Source organism: Salminus brasiliensis, chromosome 1, assembly GCF_030463535.1.
Source record: "Salminus brasiliensis chromosome 1, fSalBra1.hap2, whole genome shotgun sequence".
In the NCBI taxonomy this organism is placed as follows: Eukaryota; Metazoa; Chordata; class Actinopteri; order Characiformes; family Bryconidae; genus Salminus; species Salminus brasiliensis.
This window is the reverse complement of record NC_132878.1, coordinates 57,867,840-57,889,683: the sequence shown is the minus strand read 5'-3', so window position 1 is coordinate 57,889,683 and position 21,844 is coordinate 57,867,840. Positions and strand designations below refer to the sequence as shown.

The 21,844-nt window shown below is 41.9% G+C and overlaps 1 protein-coding gene across 1 annotated transcript in view; it reads left to right on the top strand.

Moving 5' to 3' along the window:
- Positions 1-21,844, top strand: part of LOC140559678 (kelch-like protein 29) — a 212,584-nt gene that overhangs the window by 100,566 nt on the left and 90,174 nt on the right. The window contains exons 4-5 of the mRNA XM_072683230.1: positions 15,187-15,334; positions 19,599-20,123. Of these exons, the coding sequence (XP_072539331.1) occupies positions 15,187-15,334; positions 19,599-20,123 (673 nt within the window). The remainder of the gene's footprint in view (positions 1-15,186; positions 15,335-19,598; positions 20,124-21,844) is intronic.

Below are 21,844 nucleotides of genomic sequence, written 5' to 3'. Positions count from 1 at the left end.
AATGCATGCCAGTTCTAGCCTGAAATAGCGCACACTCCTACTGTGTGCATTTCTGTGTGTTTCTTCCTGTGGAGTGTTTGAGTAGTTTGAGAAAGCTTTCAAAGCTTAGTAGGTGTTGAAGCAGTAATATTAGATTGGATGGCGAAGAAAATGTGCCTTTGTACATATTATAGGTTGCATTTGTGGAATAATTGTCTTTGCCATCTGAAATAATTCAGTACAGTGTTACCTAGAAATGCACCAGTATAGATATCAGATATACAGTCAGGTGTGTAAGTATTTAGGCATTGACATCATTTCTGTAATATTGCCTCAGTACACCACCTCAATGGGCTTGAAATGAAGCAGTCTAGATGTGACTGTAATACACTTCAAATTACAGAGACTAGTTTACATTCTCACAGGCTCAAAAGTAATTGGACAAATGAGCAAAATTATTAATTATGGATTCATCTTCCAAAGATTTTTTTCAGAACTAGACAGGCTGCTCTTGAGTGCTTCTCAAGTCTCACCAGTGGTTGGAAGGAATCGTGAAGGAAACCCTTTGTATTTAAATTCTTGTATGCATCTATTGATTGTAGACTTAACAATAATCCTTCCTCAGTGAGAGTGTTCTTGACTTGACTAGATATTTTTCAGATTTTTCCAGGTTTTATTTTGGTGGTGCTGAGTTACCAGTGTTTTCTTCTTTTTAAGAATGTACTAAATTGTTGATTTGGCCACTCCTAACATTTCTGCCATCTCTCTGATTTTTGGTGTTTGTTCCATTTATTCAGGTCAATTAATTTATAATGAAATAATGAGGGAACAGGTCCTTATCAGTTAATTGTCCAGTTACTTTTGAGCTTGTGAAAATGGAGGTACAATGCAAATTTGACTGTAATTCCTTAACGGTTAATCCAGATATTTTTTTCAATTGTTCAATGTTTACACTTTGGTCACAATTCGATTGCTTCATTTCAAATCCATTGAGATGACGTTCTGTGGTAACATTACATAGATTGTTGTACTGTTCACATATTTATGACTGACTGTCTATGCATTTGTTGATGATAATTCAGTTGGAGTAGCATTGTAGATAAATGTAGCATTTATTTGTAGAGAAGGACATTTTCATGCTGATATTTTAGCCATTAGCCCAGCCCTACCTTAGCATCCCGCTCTTTTGGAGTATGATGAATGCACGACAATTACCTGCTGATGCTGATATGGTTCCAGTGTCAATGTGCATCCCTAGTGATTGCGCTTATTTGAATGATTCCATAGTCTTGTCACTCGTATGCATGCTGATTTTTGTGTGCGTGTGTGGTGAGCAGGTGGAGGTTTGGGCGTTAGAGAGGGAGCTGAATGGCCCTAAACAGCAGGAGGAAAGTAAACACCTGGCAGTATAAGCAAGTGCACATCCTGGTGCTCTGAATGTTTGATGCCTTTCGGCACTAGTTCTTCTTTTAATTTCATGTCTAATAAAAATATCCCTATTTAACACTCACAATACCAGTGTCACATTTGCGTTTTCATCCTGATGTTACGTTTACGACAAAGGCCAATGAAGAAAACATACTACTACCATCACTGAATACTGGCACTGGCATCTGAGACATACTAGCATTAGAATTAAACATCATATTAAAGCAGGATGAATCAGGAATTCATATGCGGAGGTGTTAAAACTTTCATGTGTAACTCTGATACTAGGCACTGTACCTCTGTAGCACTCATGCAATGCTGGTTAAGGCAATAATGTAGGGATAAATATCACAATATGTTTCACAATACATGACATGTATGCTAACGTCTTAGTACCAGGTACCACAGGACACCTTCAGAGGTCTTGTGGAGTTCACACTTTGACAGGTCAGACCTGTTTTCCTGGTGCAATGAGAACCTACACAATATAAGGCAGGTGGTTTTAATGATTTGGCTGATCGGCATCTATCCAGAGTTCTAAGTGTATTATCTTTTACTGATGGAAGTTGTGCTGAATGGTAATGCTGAGCTGTACCTCACGCTAGCATATATTCTGTTCTTGATTGACAGCGCTGGGCTTTGGGAAAGATGCTGAGGCTGACGTGTGACATTCTGCTGGGTATTCTCCTTCTTTTAATGACCCGATTTCCTGCCAATGTGCCTCTATTGACAAACCTTAGACAAGGACAGAATGAGGTTATTTCTGCCTGGCCGTAATTGGATGGGAAAAAAACGATGGACCTTTTCACAGCAAATTTTCCCGGAGAAATTACATCATCATTCTGAGAATTCGGATTATTTTGTTCTTATTCTTGGTGCCTTTATTTCTGTTGCACCAGTCACCATCAATCAGAAGTGAAGTTTTGCCACCCTCAGCTTTTTCTCTTTTTCTAACAATGTGGAGTCTGGGATACACTGCCTTTAGAATGGACCTTAAGAAATGTCAGCATTCAGTGTTAGACTGTAATCTAAAAAAAGTAGAATTGTAGAAAAAAAAAGACTGGATAGCCCACATTCACTGACCTTTTTTTAGAGACCGCAGAATAAATCAAATCAATAAACCTCCTTTTTCCAGAAGCTATGTAGGTTTTATCTGATGATCTGAAAAAAAGAAAAACTGCTATGTTCTGGATTTCTATCAGCCTCCAAGTCTCAACAGGGTTGCAATGTCACCTTGAAGAAGAACCACCTGTGACTCAGGATGATAAATTTCCAGTAATATTTCTGTTTTGACTTGTGGCAGACGTTTTCTCGCTGTGTGATCAACACTCGTCATGTTATAACTAAGGCTCTCTCACCGCTTGACTTCTCCTTTCCCCACTGCCACTGAGGCACATGGACAAATGACCTAACTGGAGTTTTATCTGTATATCTGAGCACGCATATAATTGCATGACATCTCTGCGCCCTCATTTGCTCTCTAGCAGCTCAACACAGAGTCATAGCATTTCATACATGAAGAGCCAACAATGTCTGAGTTAATCTAATGACACAGTTATGGGGGAATTATTTTACTGATTATATTATTATAACAATTAACAATGATGTCCCTGTTAACTTGCTATTCTAAGCTTGCTTACACACACAACACTACACCCTGTCTGCTCTTTTCATTGTTTTTAACAAAGCAGAGTTGTGTGCTACAGTTTGTCATTAATTTGTATAGGAGTTTTGCCAACATGCTGTAAAGCTTGTTCAACCTCAGAGTAGTTACTGCCAAATAATGCTTCGAGCATGGATTGTTTAATTGCTAATGGCACAAAGGCCTTCATGATATGATTAAATACACACAATACACACAATCACATTTTTTGAGATTTGATTTTATGTTGAATATATTCTCCAGTACTTCCACATGTAAAATAGTATTAATACCTATCAGAACAATGCTTTTTACTTAATGTTCCACATATCACACTGCATTACATCCAAGCAGCACAAAACAGCACTGATTAGGATTTGTACCACCTTACCCCTAAAATGTTAGTTACAGTAACAACATGTATTATGCTAACAGTACAATATTGTTCTGTTCGCCCACTAAGGACTTATAATAATTACTTTTTGACTCAGGTTATTGTTTATACTGTTCGGTTTTCATACTGCAGTATTAACTGTGCATATTGATACACTAAGCTACCATTCATGCTCCATTATTCATTGCATCTCAATATCATTTACTCCCATACCTCACATCAAGCTTTCCTTCACAGTTCAGAATCAAGCCTCTTTATTTTTGGAACGTATCAAATTCAGTCCACACAGCTGCTTTGTAAAATAATATCACAGTGAAATGACATGTACAGAGTATAATTTCAGTGAACCACTGTGATAAAAAAGACATAGCCTGTGGAAATGTGAACATGCACGGTTTTAATGAGCGCTTGTGGTTCCCTGTGTGAAGCTGTCAGTGTTGATATGGATATGTTGTTGTTGTGGAGTGGTACCTCTATGCCCTGCAGTGCTGGCTGGTCTCAGTTTGCTCCCTCTCAGTCCTTAGCCTCGGGCTGAGCAGGACAGTTATTCTGTTTGTACCTGGAGGATGAGTTCTCAAAAATACGCCTCTCAGTGCCTCTTCCCATTCTGGTCCTTCATCCATTTAGTCATCTGCGCTCCCTGCCGAGGAGGCCGGTGTTAAATGCAGTTCTGACACTTCTTAAAGACTGCTGTTCAGATGTGAGGCTCGGAACAAAGCGCCTTCGTTCAGAATCCGCTGACGAATGAGAGCCGGCAACTGCGGCCCATCTTAAAGCTTTGAAAGCAGACTCACCACGATATTTAATTAGTGAAATCCACTCACCTGGTTTGCTATGTCCTTGGGTAATCTTTGCAACGCACTGGCAGTTTTGCTGATCTATTTAAAAGATTTGCATATAGGAGAGTAGCTGTGAATGTTGAAAAAAAAAAGAAAGAAAGAACTATGCCGGTCCAACATAGGCAGTCGACTGGTGGTTGCAGGGAGCGATGGCCATTCCATGTTGAAATGCTTGGCATTTCTCCTATTCATTCTCCCTCCTCTTTATGCTGCATAGATTTTTCACTACAATAGACCCAGATTCGTGCCCATGATTCAAACACTGAACAACTCAAACGCTTCGAATCCAGAACAAATTGCGTGCACATTTTGGCATCCCATTGTTTACTTTGGTAGACAGCTGTATAGGTTACGGGCACAAAGGCACGGGAGAGAAAAGGAATTGCCTAAAGCTTTTCTTTTTCTGGCTCTTTTTGGGTCAAAGTGGTAGTTACAGTCGGTGAGTCAGAACAGCTTGTCTGGGGCCAAGTGAAAATGACATGTCAAAGGAAATGATGTGACGCGCCATGATGGATGGGTCTTCCTCCCTGTGCTACTGCCATCAGCCCACCACATCTGCCCCTCACCACACCCCCACAACACCATCTTTGCTATTCCAGTGGAAGCTAGAAAGAAGCTAATAAAAAAGTAAAAAAAAAAAAAAGAAAAAGAAAGAAAGCCATTTGGACTCTGGCCGCCAGCCCCCGTGTTCCTCTATGATTTGCTAAGAGGCCCTGAATTGGACTGGAATACTGTTTGTGGCACACAACATTGGAAGGCTGCTGTTGTTATTGAAATCTTGATTCGGATTAAATTTATATAGGCCAGTGCCCCCCGAGATGGCTCTGATTATGAGGCAGTCACGCAGGGGCCTGTTTCTCGGATGCATTTAAATTGGCCCATAATGCCCCGTGCCGAGCAGCCTTGCCGCTGCAGCAGCAGGGTTGGTAGCTGACCTGCCCTTGTTTTCCCTGGGCTCTTGATTAATTGATATACCCATATGAAGAAAAGCACAGGCACGCATGTTTATGTGAGGCATTGGAGCCATGCGCAGATGAACTAGCCTACACCCCTGCTAGTGTTGAACCTCAGCCCACACTCACTCTCCTCACAATGCTGTGTGCTTTGCTGGCCCGTTTGTTGATGTTGCATCAGTTTGGCTCCCACCATTCCTTGGCATCCCTTAGCAGTGATTCCTGAAGCGGAAGGCTGACATTCGCTGACTTTCTCACATTGTTTGACATACACTGTATGTCCAAATGTTTGTGGACACCCATTCTAATGAATGCATTCGGTGACTTTAAGTTGCACCCATTGTTCTAGTCCATGTAGAGACAAATTACCAACAGAATAAAATTCTCTGGAGCAGATAAATATGAACGTATTGACACCATGCCTAGTGCCAGGCGTGGGCTAGAGGGGTATAAATCCCCCCCAGTGCTGAGCTGTGGAGCAGTAGTGCTCCATCCGACACTTTAAGAATAAGGTAGAGTGGTGATCATCCAAAATCTTAGTAGAATCAATTACTCTAATGAAAGCAAAATAAACTGTTTTTTAATACCCTTGATTGTCCCAATACTTTTGTCTATTGTTCATATAGTGTGTGTGTATATATATATATATATATATATATATATATATATATATATATACTGTCACTAACCAAGCTACACTACAAAAGAGACTCCTTTTGCTCTGAGAAATGACCCAATTCTTCATGACATCGATTCATACATTGCACCACCTTCACCAGCCTGAACTGTTGACTCAAGGCAGCTTGGGTCCATGGTTCATGCCACTAGTGCCAACTCTGAGATTAATTCCATTTTTCCCAGTCTTCACTTTTCCTCCAGTTCTGATAGATTTGAATATTATCTGAAGCTTGATTTGTATATATATATATATATATATATATATATATATTGATCTAAGCCACTGTGTCCATGTTGTCACATTGTTTTTCAGTAAAAAAGACTCATACTACTATGATGAATAAAATCAGCTTGCCGATATTACACATTGTTGCCACATCAGTTGGAGGAGCTTTTAATGTAACCCAGTGGCAGTCTGGTAGTTTCATTATGCAGGTAAGCATGAGCACGATAAACATTTAATTACTGCACTGTTACTGACCCCAGTAAACTCGTTCTGTCTTTTTTTTCTCTTACTCACTTTTAGTCCCTTCACTCGCACGTTCTCTCACGCTCAAGTACACACACTTACGTGCACAGACAGTCTCTCTTTCTCGCTCTCTACCAACCCTCCACCTCTTTCTCTCCAGCTCGGTGTCTCGCACTCTCCGAATCAAGCCGCTCTTCTTGATAATTCTAAAGTTTGTGCTTTTTATTAGCATGTGGATGCTAACAGGATGAGACAAGTCCCTGGCGTGCCCGGCCCTGCCTCTCCTGCTCTGGTAATGAAGCCTCTGCAAAACACCTCTCAAGGGTCTCTGTCCTCTGCTGCCTCTGCCTCTCTCATCTGAAGTACAATCACGCTCGCCCCAAAACAGCTCTAGCCCCGGCTGCCGGGACGGACGAGTCGCATATACCAGGATTGACTGAAGGATGCACATGGGGAGTGAAAAAGAGAGAGAGAGAAAGAGAGAGATTAGCATACGGTGCTGAAGTATGACTGTGTGCTGGAGGCACACTCTCACTCCACTGGTCTCCGTCTGATGATTCAGAGGCACTGTCACTCCAGGCTAGAATAAAAAAAAAAAAAAAGAAAGGAAAGTAGAAACCCTGCATCTTTAAAGCCCACCACCAGCTCAAAACCCACAGTTAAACGGTCGCACACCCAAAATAGCCCTCCTTCTAATATACGTTCACTCGGACGAGAGGCCCGAGGTGACCCTGGCTGCCGCAACAATGGAAGCTTTGTTGGCCCCGGTTCGGCCTGTTCTAGAGCCCTGAGCGGAACAGAGGCCCACTGTCTGCCGGCCCCGCCGCTTTGATATGTGCCTTGTCCACCCGCTTCAGAGCCGTGGCCTGGCGCCACCGGCGGGTTTCTGTGAAGAGAAGAGTGCTGTCGCTGTAGAATCACCGCAGCTCCACTACCTACACGTCTCCAGAGAGGCTTCCAGACTGTGTGTTCAGCACTTTACTCAGTCTTATCCTCCATATCGCCTAGCAGAAAGACATGGCTCGCTTCTACACAGTTAGTTGCTTGGCCATTCAAAGCCGTTCAGGAAAGTGCTGCTGAGCTTAATCTGATTCAGTGTGTAATACAGTTAAATAAAAAAAAGTACTTACCTAAATGTAATTACACATGATTACTAAAGATGTATCCATCAGTGCATCATACTGTACCAAATTTCATCACAGGAATTATTATCTAACATCCAGTTTGCACATTCTCTCATAAAAAGGTCATAGAGGACAATTCAGGGCGTGCAGGGGCTTGCAAGGCTGTCCAGGTAACCGGAGCTGACCACAATCAGATATGGTTTTCTGTGCAATTAAAATATAAGCTTTTGTTTGCTCTGAAAAGATGTGGCTTGCTGGACTTGACTCATTCTTCATAGCGGCAGATTAATGGTTGGTGGTTTGTCTAAGCCAGAGATGTTAGCCATAATGGCTGTAAGCTGTGTCCAGCAGTTATCGTCCAACAATAATACTCCATCAGTGTATGAAGTTTTCCAGCATTAGGCGCAGGCCTGTGCAGCGGAATATTATCGAACCATTTGCACAGTGAATAGCTCTGCTCATGAGACCACATAGAGCTTCCCTGCGGAAGACAAATAGCCCCTGACCCAGAGGCTCTCCAGAGCCCTCACGGCTTCCTGAAACGAAGCCACATTCATATATCTCCACTCCAATTATGGCCTATTGTCCACAGGACACTGCCCAGTCAGCCACATTGCCACGAGTCCAGCTAGCATCAGCTGTACCCACAGGTATGTAAAGTGGTCGAATAACAGATTAACTGCCGGTACAAAACCTAATATTTCTCAAATGATCTTAAGTTTTAATACACAGTGCTGTGCAGAGATCACTATTCTTTGGGTCCATTGTTTTAGCATAAGGGAAAAACTGAGGTACATTTTACTGGAAATTTTATGGAAGACTCTGGAAACTGGAAACTAGAAACTAAATGTAACCTTTGACGTTTTAGTGTTTAGTGTGTCCATTCTGTGCTTTTGTTACAGATTTAATTCTTTTCAAGAGACTTGCTTGTCAAAGAAAATTTCCATTTCCAAACGTTTCTTTTCTTTTCACAGTAAGAACTTCTCAATCAGCTCCACATCTTTTCAGACCCACAGCATTGAGTTTTCATCTGACAGTGGAAGATGTAGTAGAAACATTTGAGGATTTGTTCAGATCTGAAGTGAGAGGGAAATTTGAATCTGGTGGAGGCACTTTTGATGGTCTACCAGTTATTGTTAGAAGTCCCAATTTCACTATATATACTTTTCCCTTTTTTTGCTGGTGGACTATTCTATATCTACACTACATGCTGAGATGTCTCTTAGAAGATGACGAACTGGCCCTGAATAGCTGCTTTGACTAGAAGTTAAATAAACAAAGGGTGGTCTTTTGCACAGTATTGTAAACTGTTCACACAATACTAAGGGCAACTGGCATTTTTGAATGATACTGCTAATGAAGAAAACAACTTATGAGGTTTTGATCTGACAGTGTCGATGTGCTGAAATAGTTTCTCTAATGCATCTAATAATAGATGTTTTCAGGCTGCAGCTGCTACACTAAAAGGCTGGAGTATGGTCGGTGGCTATACACGCACATGCTCATCCACCAGAAAGCGCCTGATGCCCCTCAATGTCCATGCTGTAGGGGAAATGTGTAACCATGGTGATATTTACCACCGATTTACCTCAGTTCTATGCTTGGCAGATGAGGTGCGATGGTGGGATTGTTTTCGAACACTCTGGCCTCACGTGAGAGAGAGAGGCGCCTTGCCAAAGCTCTTTTATGTTAAGCATAAAATGCCTTGAGAATATGATATTGATTAAAATATCATTAGCATCTGTGCATGGAGCCTGGAATGGATGAGCAGTTATAGTTAACGCGTCGCAAATGGCAATCGTTCAGTCGTGCAGTCTGTTCGTGCAAAAAGGCATTGACATTTTGAGAAACGAACAGGCATATGTTGGGCCTATACGTTGTAGCGAGAGGAAAGGACATGGCCTGAAATGTCAGAAGCAGCTTTGGGTGATGTGACACAAGTGTTGTGTTCATGTGCCTCTGATGGAAAGCGGTGATGTCATTTTAAGAGCGCACAGCAGCACACAGGCATGGCTCGGTGTGTGCGGTTTCTTGCGTATGTGTGTGTGTGGAAGTGCCTCTGTGTGTACACACGTCTCTTGTTTTCTCTATGTCTCCCACTGCAACTTTGAACTGTCTCCCTGCGAGACGGCAAAGACAGCTCTCCCTGTAACAAAGAGTTTGCAGTGGGAAAATCCCAGGCCAGTGCCAGCTACAAACATCAAATTTCATTGTGCTTGAGAGGCTCGCAAGGAATGGTTGTTTTTACTCTCTCTCTCTCTCTCTCTCTCTCTCTCTCTCTCTCTCTCTCTCTCTCTCTCTTTCTCACTCACACACATAGACATATACGCACATGCACACAATTCCAGCCTGTTTTCTGTTGAGTCAGAGGAACGCCATCTGCCGCACAGCGATAATGGGTCACAAGGGAAGCAGGGTCTGGTAAAAGCGGAGATGAATTAAAATAGGGAGAAAATGGGCAACGCTTGACTACACCCAAGTCTTACCGTATTTTTCACCATTCTCCTCAGCACCTAACCTGATGTCAACAGGCCTGGGTAAAGGTTTGATGTGAATGTCATTGTACATGTGGAGAGCCACTGTAAGAGACTGACTAAAAAGGACACAAGACCGTAAAACAATCTAAGACTTCTGCTTCAGGTTTAGTTTAACCCCTTCATTTCAGAAAGGCTTATTACACACTGAGTTGTGTTATTCAGTAACTACAGGGACTTCTGTACAAACTAGTGGGGCTATTCTTTGGTAATATAAGTTGACAATAACACTTTTGGCCTGCCTGCAGGCCTTAGACTGCTTAAGGGGTTAATCACAAAAGTGTTTTCCATTGTTTGTGTGAGTTCCCAATTGAGGCATCATTTATTACCATTGGATTACCATTAATAATAAAAAAAAAACAAAAAACAATATTATTTATAGTGTATTATGGCATTTTTTAACTTGATATTAAAAGTGATTTGGCAGTTCTACAAGGTGATTGTGTGCATCATGGAGATTGTGTGCAGAATAGCCATTCTAATAACTACATAGGTAAAGGTGCACGTATTTGTCACTGTACACTGTACAGCGAAATGTGTCCTCTGCATTTAACCCATCTGGTAGTGAACACACACACCTGTGTCAGGGGCAGTGTGTACACACACACCCAGAGCACAGGTGTTGATCTTCCAAAAACCTGACCTCATTCCTTCCCTGGAGCAGAATAAACTCTTTTTTAGAACTTTTAAGTTCTGTACGTAAACAATGAATGAGCAGGTGTCCCAATACTTTTGTCCATGTAGTGTCTTTGTGACTGCGTTATTTGACTGCGTTATTTGAACACCAATCAACAATCCACTCCAGCAGATACATGCCACACTCCTCCCACCTCCCAGCTCTAGCCAAAAATAGGTAGAGGTATTTGAAGTGCAGCTGAATACATAGACCTCTAAATTTAATAATGTTTAAGAAAGTCACTGTGACCAATTGCATGGAGTTTTGTAAACCTGTTACTGCCAGTTAACCCACCTACTAGTATCTCCCTCTAACACTAACAATGCTCCCAGCACTAGGAGGGTAAGGACTTAACACGATACTTGTTATGTCAGGCGCTCCCTTTTTCGAACTGCCGCCAGTGCGGCATCACTATGTAGCCAACATATCTGAGCTCATATCCAGCTCCACCACACCAGCTAACAGACACCCATGCCAGGCCAACTTCGCTTTAAAAATGATGAGGAGAGAGACTAAACTATTGGGCCCAGATGAACGTGTCAGACCATGTTTTATCTTTAGTATAAAGGTACGTACATGCGTACATTTTGCCCAGAGAGTGCTCCTGATTTCTTCTTCATGCTGAAGCTGCTCTATAAAATACCGTTCTGAAGGGCATATCCACAATGCTGTTCATAGAATGTAAAAGATTATATCATAACAAGGCTGTGGACAAAAGGCATAACAGAGCCTTTTTAATTCTAGAAAGAGTGCCATGGATTGCTTACTTGTTTTGTGCATGTTTATATCCATGTTGATGTAGTGTAATCGTGATTATGATATAATATAATCGTGATAATCAGGAAGAATGCAGAATGCTGCAGATTCAGCTCCAGTTCTGTAATGACAGCTGCGCATGAGGAATGCAGAAGATTACTGCTGCTGGAGATGCTGTGGTTTTAAATGTTGCATTATCACAAGGATTAGCGAAAGCGAGATGTGACGGATGAGCGGAGAGGGAAAATAGGAAACTAGGAGACAGGGCTCAGCGCCGAGAATTGTAGGCCCGTGCATGTCTTGGGGAGTGTGCTGTTCATTAAATAAGGCTATGCTCTTTCAATATTTTATACAGATCAATGCTGCCCCACAAAGACTTGCGAGGAAACAGCCCTACTGGGTCTCTGATCATCCATTCTTTATGTCAAGTTTGTCAGGCTCTGTAAACTAGGACAAAGTTGAGGTAGATATGGACACAGCACTGACAGCTTCATGGCCCATTAAAGTCTAATGGGAACGAGGGTAAACAGGTGCTTGCAAACTTCTCCAAGCTCCTTTGGCCTGCTCTATTGGAACGTTTTGGACAAATTATCATGTAGCAATGGTATTTTCATTTTCAAATGTGTCTTTAACCCTTGGAGGGCAAGAGCTGACTTTTCCTTTTCTGTTTAACTTGCTTACAAGATGGAACTTTTCCCATCCATGGTGACGCTGCATTGTGGGAAATGCAGTTCACTAGCCACAGTCATCGGAGTTAAGATTATTGTGTTGTGACAGCGACAAATCATTCAATTTACATCGCTGCACAGTGGGAGATGAAGTCTGATGAACAAACATGACAAATAAACTGCACATCTAAAAGAACATTCATGATACTCGCAGCACCGAGTGGTGAGATGCTGTAGTATAGTATTATATTAGCTAGCTAAAAGTGCTGTTCTTAAAGAAAACTTTTAACCTCACTGTAATCAACACTTTTTACTCCTCACCTAAAAAGCAGTATCCAGGCCTACCTGTGTGTCCATCTCCTTCCTTTAAGCAAGATGCGCTCCCAATACTGCTTTGTATTTGTAATGTTTCAGCGGATATGGTCTTTTAGTAGCATGGATTTCAGGCATGATACCAGGTTTGTGTTCCTCTCCCTTCATTTGTTGACTGTTTATTCTTATCTGTAGATTCCCAGAGTGGGAGGCTTCTGACAATAATTCTATGAGCCCTTGCTGGGATTTGAATTCATAATCTACTCATACTTGATGAGCAGCAGTTAGACTGATGTGCCACTCTAGAGCACAGTTCTGGGTAAATTTACCTTTCCGTTCTTTCTTAAACACGGAAATGTAGGCTACATGGCTTCACAGCTCTAGAGTGGTGCAACTGTCTAACTGCCTGCTTGTCAAGGGGCAAGAGATCAAGAGTTTGAATCCCACCAATACTACAGCCCTCCATGGTCTGGAGTCTGAGAACAGGAAGACCTCCTCGTGTCTTAACCTGCAGATTTGAATAAGGGAGGGAACAAAGACTTAAAAGACTCAACTCAGTGTGTATTGTTGATCTATCTTAGATGCAGAACTAAAAAAAGGTGAACGTTTGACAAAACTAAGTTGAGTTACATTTTAAAAACCCTCTGTAATCAGTTACTACACTAAGGTGTATTATTCAGTAACTACAGGGACTTCTGTACAAACTGGTGGGGCTATTCTTTGGGTATAGAAGTTTGCAATAACACTTTCAGCCCGCTGGCAGTCCATATGCTTTTTAAGGGGTTAAGTTGCCCTTGTCTTTATCTTTCTGTGGTGTGTGGACAAGTGCTGGTATTTATTGAAACTTTTCTAAAGTAGCTTTTCTTTTTTCTCAACAAACTTGGACTAACGTTTTTGGCAAGGTTTTCATTTCAGGGTTTAACTCCTTTTTTTTATTTAAGGAGATAAACTCTAGCCAATTCATAGTCATTAGCCAAAGTTTTATTTGTAGATACTGTCAGAGCTTGCTGTAAGCAAAAACAAATTGACTTTGGACAGTGCTGGCCAAGATGCATGATGGGTAAATTGATGAAATGAACCACGGGTCGGGGTGGATAATGGAATGGAGGGAAGGTTCCAGGCGGGGAGCAAAGGGTTGATGACTAGGTCTTTTCCATTAACTCGGGGTGCGGTACAGAGTGAGGCTGTGAATGGGGGTTAACTTTCCTCCCAGCCGCCCCATTCTCACGCCTGCGTGTGTGACATGAGGTCCAGTACCCCATCAACCTGCATGCTTGTGTGCCATCAAATCTCAACTCAATAAACGCTAAGCAAAGAAAAGCAAGTAAAGCAAATTTCCCAGATTGTCAGTGCTATTCGTTTGAACTCCAACTGGGTGTCTAAATGGCTTATGTGACTTTTTTTGTTTGTCTGCAACCCCCCCCCTCCTCCCCTCCACCTATTCCGTCTCCATCACCTACGTCACGCTGTCTTAAATAGTTTGCCTAGCTGTCAGTGTCACAGAATAAAGTCAGATAAAGTACTCTGGTGTGTTCCACCGCAGCTCTGTGCAGGTTTAACAAGGTCTGAGAGAGCGAGCGAACTGGAACAAATGATGCATTACGATCTGAGATGAATGTGACCTCTGTATGAGTTTCTGAACAGCAGAAGATGATGCTATTTGATGATTAGCTTAGTAATTTGAGCTTTTTTATCGCTTTTCCTTAATAAATTGTATTAAATGCAGCTTTTGACTCAGATTTCAGATTCTGGTCATAACTTCACTAAGAAAACACTTTTATTTAAGGCTTGCTTTCAAACCACTGGCCTTCTTTCAAACCACAGCCTCTGTATAATTCATTACTGATCTGGCTCTGGTATGATAACCTCTTAGAAGTCACAAATAACACTGACTGCTGCAGCACAGTTGCATTGATCAATGTTTGTGCAGCCGCCTGGAGAAGCATATTCACACCTGACCCAGCATATTAATGATATGAGGAGGTATAGGAGCTGTCAGCCCTACTGTGACTATTAAAAAATATCCAAACCGTACTGAAGACAGTTAGAACGGGTAGACTGAAACTGATATTATGTAGGCACACAGACACACAGTTTTTTTTTTGTTATTATTATTAGTGTTATTACAGTGATTCTACCACAGTCAGCCAAGATATGCTAGTTTAAACCACTCACTGGTTGTGGGTCCGGCACAAGTAAAGGTTAGTAAGGGGAGTAATGAAAACCCCATCTGACACGTGATGAAAAAACTTGACATAAGCCCCAGAATCTCTCAATTCGAATGATCAACATAGGGTTATACTCACCAACCGTTCTTAGCAAGACATTTAACACAGTTTCCACAAAGATTCTGGAATTCACCAGTGTTTTCTTATTTGGGATTTATTCAGGATATGAGGATAGAGAGATAAGAGCAGAGCGGTGAACAATTCTGCAGTTTAAACTTTTAGACTTTTTGTTCGGACTTAGGATAGGATACATATTGGTGAATGAGGCCTAGTGTTCTTAAACTGTCAGAGAATAGTGATGTGTGCAAGATAGTGAAAATCATAAACAGGTATAAGCACAAACTGTTAGCCCATTTAACAGGAGGAGGCTTGGCCACCCCCAATTTTTGGTCAATAGGTCTTGAATTCAGACTGTTGCAGGGTGTGTGTGTGTGTGTGTGTGTGTGACGGCTGCTGCTAGGTATTATTGGACTGGCTAACACCTTGCTTGTTTTTTTTCCTTCCAGGCTGCAGGGCTTTCTCCTGGGGAGAACCAGACACCTGGTCTCCTCTTGGCTCCTGGGGTGAGATGGGGCCAGACGCCTATCAACCAGTCCACACCATGGGACACGGACGAGCCTCCAGCCAAACAGCTCAGAGAGAGCGACACCACCGGTACGCTGCCCTCACCTCATTGTTCCACCTTTCTTCTGCTCCAGTCTGGCACACTGCAGGACACTGTTAGCAGGCAGCATTATTTTGTGCAAAAATAACAACCCACCTTTCTTCTATTGAGCACAAGAGTGAGGTAACAAAGCTACAGCCTGTGTAAGCCATAAACACAGAGGAGTATGTGACATAGGGTAATCAAAGAGAGTAAGGGTTAAACCATGAAACTTTTAAACATCCTCCTTTAGGGATTAAACTTCCATTCACAGGCCTTGAGCTGTCAATGTTCTCCCGTTATTATGGAATCCCTCATCCGCTTGTGTGCTAAATCATTCAAGTATCAGAAAATGAGCCCTTGACCCATATGAAGGGGTATCCAAAACGGATGCATGTAACACGGAGATTCAGTCTGGAGTCAACATAGCTGGTATCAGATTTGAAAAATAAAAAAAGAGGAATAGTGAAATATTGAAGAGTATAATTATTCGTTTCAAGTGGTCCAGTGCTCCAGTGGTCCAATGCGCTGCCACTATCATCCAAAGATCGCTCTCTCCAAGGCTCGCTCCGTTGGGTCATGCTGCTTGCCATCAGTAGCTCAACTGGCCTTGCTCTCTCAGAGGTGAGTTGATGGCACTTCCTTCCCACATCACTCCCAGTGTGATGTTGGTCAGCACAGGTGTCTGTTGTATCGGTGCTGGGTAGTCGGAATGAGGCGGTGCATGGCTTCACATGTATCAGAGGAGACAGTCTTCACACTCCTAGTTTTGGGGATATTACTAAGGATAGGGGGAGTTTACATGAATAGGGCCAATTATACAATTGGCATTTATTATTGGCAATTATTAATTTATTTATTACAAATGTCCCATATACCCCCACCAATGACAAATGGAATTGCTTTAATCAGGGTATTAAGTGACATGGCACTTCAAATGTGGTAGTGAAACTCATGTCTCTATGTAAGCAGGAATAATGGATGCACAGTTGAGACTGGAGAGACTGGAGATTGTATGTCTGGGTGGGCAATATGACAATATTTTATCCAATCATAATACATTTTGGTATTGTGATACACAATCCGCTTTTCTGAGCATTTTCTGAGGATACTGTAAGTGCTTGAAGAACACGGATCAACTGCATATTTCATAAAAAACAGTGTAATTAGTCCTGGTTAATTGGAAGAAATGCAGCATATGTTGAATAAAATCACTGAACTAAGTATGGGAAAGTACATAAAGTGATAAAAGGACTGTATATTGTGAAAATGTCTTTGTGGTAAAATGTTTTTACCTTATCACTCAGCCCTAATAGCATTGACATTGAATTGGGATATTGTGTCTTTTGTGTGGAAGGGGTACAATTGGGGCAGGTCACTAGTCCATATGATACCCCCTGGGGCTGTCAATGGCCCCCCCACCAAGTGGTGAGATTTGTGGACTGAGTGAATCGCTGTGGGAGTCATTGCTAGCATTGTGCTACACATTACTGCGCCTCTCTTCTAGCGCCATGGCCGAGATACAAGTGACATGGCAGCCAGCTCTGAGACACAAGCACCATTAGCTTTGAAACCAGCTCCACCTAATTGAACAAAACTACATGGATTCTGCTAACAGCTCTGCTGGAATTAATTAGCGACAACTGCAAAGAAATACTGAAGAGGTTCTTGTTATTTTGGGGTGAGGGGGTTGCTTTACCCTCAAACTTACACAGAGTTTGCACCTTCTTTTTTTTTTCTTATCACAATGTGTTTCCCCTCATTTGGAATTCTGTTGTACATTGATTGAGAAATTGGAAAAGATTGAAACAGAATTCTTTGAAAAGGCGAAGGAGCACAGCGATATTTCATCCTCACACATTTTAATTATAGGGTACAAGAGAGCAATCAAGACTGGGATCCATTTCATGTTAATGCAATTACTTTTTTTCGCTTCTAAAACCTTTCATTAGCTTTGCAGCCCAAGACTGCAAATATGAGTGCATGTTGGGCAGTGCTAATGAGTTCAGGCTTTTTAATTGAATTATGCTGCTGAAATCTACAGGAACTCTTTAATACCAACCACAAAGACTGACCATATGGGTGATCTCATGTGCAGATTTCCAGAATATCTGATGGTATAATGGCTTTCCTTTTTCTTTCTTTCTTTCTTTCTTTCTTTCTTTCTTTCTTTCTTTCTTTCGACTGCTGTGTCCAGCCCTGCTTGCTGATTTATTTATCATTGAGACCACTGGGATGAAATTGGTGGACGTTTGGGAACGAGGCATTCTACGCTTTCTGTTATGATTAGCCTTGAGATTCTTCTGAATAATGCAGATAAAATATCCATACAGGCAGGAGTAGATCATCTATTCCCCATAGCATCTTTCCCTCTATTGACTGTACAGCGTGAGGAGGGCCAGTGTCATGAATAATTTTTTTTAATCTTCTTTTTTTTTTCCTCACTAGTTGAACATACCCCATAGACCTTCTTGAGCTATGCGCTATTTTTGTTCCTCTTCCGGAGAAAGGAGGGCACAGGTCCAACATGGCTGCATATTCATGAGATTAATCTGGGCTGTTGTGGTTGTGGTTGTGGCTAAGCCTTCCCATAAGCCAGTAGCCCGTGGCTCGTGGCACCCAGCTAAAAGGACTGCTGTGGCTTCGATTAGCTCCTATCAGGGTGAACATATTTTGGGTTCTACAAGAAAGTTTTTGACACTGAGTACTCTGTTTAAGAATTCTCACCTAGTGCTGATATTCAATCATGCATGAATTAATTAGTGAATTTATTAGCTAATGTATTTCTCTGGGGAAGAGCCAGGCTCAATTCTATGGAAATTAATGTGGTTTTAATGGTGTAAATGCGAAAATGAGATGAATGGGTTGTTTTGTAAAGCAGTATTTGTTTCCTGGTATTAAGAAGGCATGTGCAAACAGTGTGTTGCTATTAGTAATGTCCACAACCAAATTTTGACAGTTTCTACTTGAATGCACATACAAATTACACACACACACACACACACTTACAAATGCAAGCTTCAATCCATTCCTGGTCCAACTTCCAGCAAACGTCTTACTTGAGCATCACCAGAAATCTGTCATAAGCTTAGACAATATGACATTTTTCAAATCAAAAACGCCTCACAGGGAGAAGGTGAGAAACACGGTGTGCAGAGTAATATTCTCTTTCCATTATCTTAAATATAAAGGTTCCTAAATGGCTCTTGACCTAAATATAGGGTTCTCCTTCTATTAACTGTCTTAAGATGTTCAAATTATACACAAAGAGGGGTATAATGATACACTCAGACTCAATGATTCAGTTTGATCAGTAGTATCAGGTTCACAATTCATATTGTGATTTTATCCATGCTGAGACTGGAATGTGGCATAATAACATGAAGGTCCTGGAGTGGACTGTTTAACTTAAAATTAGTAGAACACATGTTGTCGCTCCCCCCCTCAATGCACATGCTTACATCCCTAATAACAAACTATCTGGTTTGTTGCTTTTCGACAGCATTAGGGTTCAAGGAATTGGGACCAAGACTAGGTTTAGGGATACAGAGAATTTTCCACAAGTTCTTTAAAACACCTTTAAAACATCTCATCTACAAAAATGGTTAATTATTAGAGAGATACTCGTTGAAAGGGTCTATCTGGACAAAATGTGTTTTTCTACAGGTTATCTCCAAACACCTCTTTAGCACCTTTATTAGCCTCAGGGCATTACCTGGATACTTCTACCTGTGTCATTCACACATAAAGCCCTTAATCCCTTAAGATTTGTTTTTCCAGGATGAAACGTTATGACAAACAGGATAATCTGCCCTCAGCATGGACATTCAGCAACTGTTTCTGAATCATGTGCAAAATACACTCCTGCAACATTTTTCTTTCATAAAAACGGAAAATTCGACTGTAAAAATTCACACAATTTTCTTTACCAGCCACGCAGTTTTGCATTTGCAGCAAATAGCCCATAACCCAATGGCCTATAACCCACTTTACCTGTTCCATTTGGCATGGGCACACAAGCTGGGCAGATCTCTCTAGAATAACAGACAGCTGTAAAAACAAACACATCACAGGAACATTCTAGTTTGGCATCTGTAATCTAGACTCCACAGTATTTTCCAGTAATGTATCACATGGGCACACAAACCCTCTCACTAGTTTCCGAGGTATAGTACCAGGTGTTGCAACTTCATCAGAATCACGCTTTACCACATTCACATTGATCAAGCCATTCTAAAGTGAAGTTCCATAATATTTTGTCTTCTCTCTCTTCAGGGCCTCCATGGGTGCCTCCAGTGGTTGCTGTCAGTCAGCCCAGCCTGTTAGCTCATTCCTACGGGATGCCTCAGCCCCCTGTCTACAGCCAAGGAGTTTCTGTCCAGTCGCCGGTCATAGGTGTGACCCCAACCATTCAGACCCCAGTGCCCCCCCATCATCCCCTCATGACTGCCCACTTCCAAGTCCCTCCCCACTCCTCCCAACCCCCGGGCGGCCTGGTGCTCAACATACCCAACCAGTCGCCTTACGCCACCAGCCAGCCGCCCATTGCCCCGTCGCCCCTGACGACCGGAGGGCAAGTTGCCCACCCCACCCCTCAGACCGTAGTGGGCAACGGTCACTTGACCCACCCACTCATGCAGCCTCCCGCTTTGCCTTCTGCCGCACTGCCACTCACCAACGGGCAGACGACCCCTCAGCCCCAGCCGGCCTCAGCCAATCAGGAGAGCCCAAATGGGCTTCAGATGCTTCGCACAGTCGGGATGGGGAAGTACGAGTTCACAGATCCCGGGCACCCTAAAGGTAAGAAACTCCAGCTGCGGGAGAACACAGCTTGCGTTGGCCTTTGGAAAATAATGAATATGCCTCTAGGTCTGTCACATAACGTCTTTTCCAGGGAATAGCATTTGATGCTGGCAATGAAAGCGAACCGCAAAACATGCTGGTGGGACGCTGTTAAAATAGTCCCTCAGAAACATCGGCCTCTGGAATCAAAGCACTTCCAAGGTGATGGATTTCATTCAGCAATAACAAATGTCACTTAAACAGTACTTCTCTCCTCGAGAACGCATGCTCTGCCTTCTGAGAGTCTCGTGCTGTGAAACTTGACTGGTTTCATAGCAATAAATTGTTGTTTGCACAAGATAACCTTGGATGAGGCTCTGTCAGACCAGAAACAGATGTTCACTATTCCCTGAGCAATTTTCGCATTTAATGAAGCTTTTAATCTAGGTTTAGATTGGCTTTCTAAACTCATTTGATTTTTTATGAGATCTATAAAATGTGTGCAATTTACTTTTCACACACTGAAGCGACTTGCAATTGTCTTTTAAGATTCAAAAGGACCAATTAAAGCAGACTTTAAAGATAGTTTCTGAATTTAAGTGGACAGCTAATGCACAGCTAATGGAATGGGGTTTGAGCTTTGTTGTGCTCTTGGCCAAAACTCTCTTTGTCATGTTAACATTGATGTACAGGTTTTACACTGCCTATGCTACGACCTGCTAAACTTTCAGATTTCCATATACATTAGATTTTTTTTTAAATCAATGGTGACAATACTTATAGATTAGTCTGTCATATATATTGATAATACATGAATCACAGAGTCATTTCTACGTATTAAATCACACACAAGGTCAGGGTTAAGCAATCTCAAGCATTTTCCGGTGCACTTGACTTTGAAGGACTATTCTGGAGGGCACGGGATGGCCTATCATTCGCTGCCTTTTCCTCTTGGTACCTTTCAACTCCTAAGAGCCCTTGTAGTGGAGGTGACGGAGAGGTCTATGGTGCTATGGGGTTTTAGAGCTGTGTCCCTTGCTGAGAGAGCCTTCTAAAAGAGCCTGGATCCTTCACAGCCCAGCCTACAGCTGCAATGGCACGAGAAGTGCCTCTCTTTCCTTTCTAATATGATTGCGGTGTTGCTAAGGGAAGCAGACTGAAAAGGTTAGCACAAGCTGACACGGGAGAAAGCGAAGAGTGCCTTGGCTGTTTAGCCCGAATTTGAGGAGGGCTTGTCCAGTGGATGCTCAGGGTTTTGTGTTTAGGAGTAGCAAACACGACCTCTGTAGCTAATGCAACATGAAACACAAGATTGTCAGCTAATCCGAAAGCACTGTTACTATTTTATAACATTCAAAATAATCATCTATATGGCCTATGTTAAATTATGGAAACTTTATTATTATGAAATTATGGAAGTATTGCAAAGGCATTAATGTTTAACTAATTCAAGAGGGTGGTGCAAGAAGGAAACCTAATTGTCACAAAAGCCAGCATTAGAAGTATGCTACAGAACATCTATAGAAGCCAGTTGAGCTTTTGCTAGTACTGTGGACTGATGAATTTAAAATAAAACTATTAGCAAAGATTATTTATTTTCATGAAAACACTTTCTTAACTTTAAAGAATGGGGATAAATCTGTTGGTTTTGTTGCCGCTAAGAAGAATAAATTCCACAAAATATCAGCAAATCCTGAATTCAAATGTCAAACCAGGCTAAAGCTGGAAAGAGGATGGCT